The 5132-nt window shown below is 40.7% G+C and overlaps 1 protein-coding gene across 1 annotated transcript in view; it reads right to left on the bottom strand.

Moving 5' to 3' along the window:
• Nucleotides 1-5132, bottom strand: part of LOC101852836 (proton myo-inositol cotransporter) — a gene marked incomplete at its 3' end in the record, with an annotated part of 61757 nt that overhangs the window by 12243 nt on the left and 44382 nt on the right. The window contains 1 exon segment of the mRNA XM_013080120.2: nucleotides 1832-2656. Within this exon segment, the coding sequence (XP_012935574.1) occupies nucleotides 1832-2656 (825 nt within the window).

Here is a 5132-nt window from a genome sequence, read left to right as displayed (position 1 = left end):
AGAGAGAGAGAGAGAGAGAGAGAGAGAGAGAGAGCTGTCACGTTATAAGGAAGCGCTGGAAAACAGGCAATAAGTCAGGAGAGTTAAAAAAAAGAAAGCCACAAGCACGAATGAAACCTCTAAACTTGCTGCACGGCTAGTGAATGGCAATGTTAGTGCTGACCTAACCAATACTCAATGAGATGGAAATTTCATCTCCAGCCAAGGAGTACTATACTCCTTGTCTCCAGCATAAGATCCCCCTCAGACCTTGCATCGACTTATGGATTGCACACGCCTGTGTATTTCGGAGACTTGACGCAAGTCCTGTCCGAAAGAAAAAAAAAAGAAAAAAAAGAAAGTGTTTTTTTTTACGTCCCAATAGTCCCAATTTAGATAGTTCAGGAAGACAGCTTCCGATCCTGTTTGTCAGGGCCGACCTGGGCTTAGAGGGATACAGCATACCAGCAGAAAGATCAAGATACTCGATAACAATTTCTCCCTACTCGTCCTGTCCGATGCTAAGGAATAATCTCTATTGTGATGAAAATGTACACTATAAAAGACAAAAGTGTTCTGAATTTTATGTAAGTCATTTTGCCACAAGGTACAAGGTAGTGTAAAAATTTATAATCAGTTCGATCACTTTAATTAATGACACCACCAAAAACATCGTCAGACCCATTTGTTAAGAGCGGTCAAAGATTGTGATTCCATCCTTAACGTAATTTCCAGCTGGATGTTATTTTACGGAATTACCTATATAGGATACAGCAAGTTAGAACAACAGCAAGTTAGAACAACAGCAACAACAACAGCAACAGCAACAACAACAGCAATAGCAACAGCAACAACAACAACAACAACAAAGCTAAAGGTACTTGTCTATGCGAGACACGAAACTGTTTTAGTCAGCGCATTTGATGACATCTAAGATATTAAGGGAAGACGCGTTTTGTTATTTTTACCAAATATGGTCACATTCTTCATGTGCGTGCTTGGAGACTTTCAACAGGTCTATAAAGTAATTGTTGCATCTTTAAGTACTGATGGTGATCATTTGTGAGGGAATTTTCTAAGTTAATTGACATTTTTGCACTTGTTTCCTGTGTTTTTGATTAGGGTTCCCACCTAATATCGATCTATAAATAGTTGAGCAGGTTCATAGAACCGCCTAAGCGTGCTAACAGCTCCTTTAAATTATCAACAACAGACACAGTAACAGCGACCAAAGAAGATACAATAGCATTTGACCTAGAGCAAAGAGGTGAGGGTTGCGGTGGAGGAAGGGAGGTGATAACTGGACCTACAGCAAACTTGCACACAATGCAGCCCGTCATATGGTAAGATAACAAAATGAAACAAACTAAGCTTAGATATTTCTTTTGTAATGGTGTCTTTGGCAGGTTCAAAGCCAGTCTCCTAAAAGATCTAAATATATGTCGCTTTGGCCGCAAAATACCCATGAGTTAAAAAAAAGGATGTTTCTTGATGGGATCACTTTTCTCTTCTTTCATTCTTTCCCCCTTTCTCTTTCCTCTGATTTTTGGACAAAGAAGACAGATTTGCATTAAGTAGGAGGTTACATTCAAACAAGGGCAGTAAAAGTAGTGTCATAGCATATCCAAAAGAAGATGCCGGCACCAGACGGATAAATTACTAGAAAATGCTAACAGTAATATTACAATTGAACCCCGCCCCCCCCCGCCCCTGCGAGAAAAAAATAAAACAGCAAAACAAAAAACAAAACAAACAAAAACAAAACAAAAACAAACAAACCCCCAAAACCAACCAACCAACTAAAACAACAAAAACCTCAAAGCTAAGTCTGTTTACATGGAGTATTTCTCACCTGTGTCATAGCCAAACAATAAACCGCCAATTGTGGCAAAACACGCCAAATAATAGACAAAGAACGGCGTGGGAACTGGGGTTTCATCTTTCTTCCCGCTGTATCCGTTAGCTTCTCCTTTCCCGCCATCGAGTCCAGTGTCCAGGTAGTGTCCATTCTTCTGCTCCATCCTGTCTGGGTACAATGGGTCGCGCTCACTACTTGTGCATTCCCCGTCAGAACCTGTAGGATTGAGAGAATTATGGCTTCTGTCACTTCCTGAGAAAAGGCGTTTGTTCAGAGTCCGAATAAACACACCGAAAAGAGAATTTGGTGCGCACGATTGATTATGAGTGTTTGGCGTGTCTCCTTGAGAAGCTCCTGACGCCCTTTGAGCTTTTGGAGATTGTTTGAAGTTTTTACGGTCGTTGTTTAAGTCTTTTGGCGCTTTTCGTTGATCGGGACGACGGCAGACTTGAACAATGGCGTCTGAATCGGAAACAGGCTCGTTGCCTTGTAGAAAAGTGTTGTTGTTGTTGTTGTTGTTGTTGTTGTTGTTGTTGTAGTTGTTCTGCGGTGTGGAGTCGGGGGGATGTGAGGCTTCTGAGACACTGGGAGGGAGTACAGAGGAGTTAGTTGTGGAGGAGGGGGTCGATTGAACGAGATCTGTGGTGGACGGTGGGACGTTCGAGACAGTGGCAGAGGTAGGGACAGTTTGAGGCGATAGGCCGGAGCTCGAATCCTCCTGACTGTTGTCGCCCGCGGGTGGCGATTGTCGTGGAGAGTTGGTGGTGGGTGGTGGAGAGAGAATGTGCTGCTGTCTGGTGGTGACGCCGCTAGCAGCACCTGTAAACACAACAGACGTTCATACACGTGGCCAGGAAAAGTTACAATACAATTCAGTTTTTATTTTTTCGTGTTACTCAACACAATGATTATGAATATCCCCTCTTCCCTTCCAACCCCACCTGTTTCCTCCCATCGTTGAAGGCCCACAAAACGATATAGTATGTATTAGTAAGAGCTTTATGGCACTTGCAACACAAGGTCATATAAGTGCCGAAGATTAGAGGTGTTAGAAGAGAGTAAAAGACACAAAAAAGAAGGAGGAGGGATAAGCACGATAGATGTTTGATAGCAAAGAAGGAGCAGACCACACCAGAGTATCCACAAATCACCCATACAAAACAATAACCGTTTTTAGTCTCCGAAACACTAGAAGGCAGAAGCATGGTATCTTATAGTTAAATTTCAACATGGAAGTCAACACCTTTTTGCCAATGTAAATTGGATCCGAATTCTCAGACTAGCCAAAACGCAAAGTCATTCTGCTTGAGGTTGATGGTGCCATCAAATAACTTGTTATTAAATCGTAAAGTTCACACTTTCATTCATGCCACTATTTGGGTTTGCTCAATTAAATGTGCCAAGAGGTGATGGGATCAGGTGCTTGTTAATTTTTGGGCGCATAGGGTTATTCACATTATCTTAAAGCCTGTTTATTTACCTTGCTTTCAAGGGAAAAAACCCCGTCTATCATGAATATAAGTCGACACATTTGAGATCGAAGAAGGTGGGAGTCGCCTAGTGTTAGAGGTAAAAGCAAAAATTATGAGAAAACGGCCGCCACACTTTGGTGACTCCCAAAGCTATAACGTCCTTGGAAAATGCAAATTTACATTGATAAACCTCTTTTCTTTAGTAAAACCCGCTGAGGAATGTGTTTTAAAATTCAAATGTACATAAAAAATATTAAGCCCAAAACAAAAACCCAAAACAAAAACCCCAAACAAAAAAAAAAATAAAAAAAAAAAATTGCTTAACTGGCGGAAAAATGTCGGTTGCTTCGATTTCAATATTTTGACGAGTGCCTGATGTCACCACGATGCCACACAAATGCTTAAGTCACAATAACGATGAAAACTTAAACAAGTAGAATGCATTGACTTGGAATGGGTCTCAGGAAACTGGAAAAAGAATCCAAAATCCAAGGAGTTTTTATAAGTTGCCAATGCCCTCATCTATTTTCGACCTACAAAAGAATAACACAGAGCAAGACAAATGTAACCAAAAAAAAAAATTAAAAAAAAAAAAAAAGGAAAAAAAAATCGAATTAAAACAAAAATGTAACTCCAATCTTAAAACAATTTCTAAATGTTAAAATACTTAATGTTACTTTTCACAACGTAATTTCCTTTTTTTCCCACTTTGCCTTGCCGAAGATGAACATTTTTGTTTTCGTGTTCATTAATATTTCATTAACTGGATTAAACAACTTTATTTACTTGTGAGTCAAACTGCAAGCGATGCGCCCTGGGAGGTGGAATACTCAATAAAACGCGACTTGCTTTTTTATACAGCATTATCGACGCAATAAATAATATATATCTTACTTCAAGTATGCTTTAAAGTCCTTTTTAGACAAATAGGATTAAATAAATTAATCTTATAGATGAAAAGAAGCCACCCACAAAACGTCACATTTGTTTTCGGCAAATCCTTCACGTCTTTATCTTAAGTGCTTTCTTCGTACCAGTGAGCACTCGAATTGACTTTGAAGTGCAAAAGATCCGCAAAACGTAGATGAAAAAACTTTTGAACGACGCACGATTCACACAGTCCTCAACCTTTGCGCTCTGGTCTGCTGAGGACACATTCACGGACACCTCCGACTGATCACGAAGCTGACTCGGACAGTGCAGGTCACCGACAGCATTTCAAGCGCCCCTCTTGTCTCCCAGCTCACTAGAAGTTATAGAATCACCGAACTTCCACCCACCTTAGGTAAACTTTCCTTCTGCCCTCCCTCCCTTCTTCCTTCCCTCCCTCCCTCCCTCCACCCCTTCCTCCACCCATCTCCCCTCAAATCCCAGTGCCCACATAATGGCGTGTCTACAGTAATGCTTGATGCACTGGGTGCGTTGCACCTAGATGAAAGGAGATTAAATGTTTGTGTTGTATTAGAGCTAAGCTTTATCATCTTTGATTACATCACGGTTACATCTGAAAATTGCACCAACAATAATAACTAAACAAACACCAGTACCGCTAGGCCAACATTTCCTGTGGTGACCTTACTAGGGCTCTTTTTGATATTTAAGACATATTTTTATCTAATAACAAGGTGCACGAAAGTTGAGAGTTGATTGTTTTAAAAGCGCCTCTCAAAAATGGTTTGTTCCAATCTATTTGATAAGGGTAGACATTATTATCATTATCCGTGTGCACATGTTCGCATACTTGCTAGAGCGAGTGGATGTGTGTGTGTGTGTGTGTGTGTGTGTGTGTGTGTGTGTGTGTGTGTGTGTGTGTGTGTGTGTGA

Source organism: Aplysia californica, unplaced genomic scaffold (assembly GCF_000002075.1).
Source record: "Aplysia californica isolate F4 #8 unplaced genomic scaffold, AplCal3.0 scaffold00075, whole genome shotgun sequence".
NCBI classification, from domain to species: domain Eukaryota; kingdom Metazoa; phylum Mollusca; class Gastropoda; order Aplysiida; family Aplysiidae; genus Aplysia; species Aplysia californica.
This window is presented reverse-complemented; position numbering and strand designations above follow the sequence as displayed.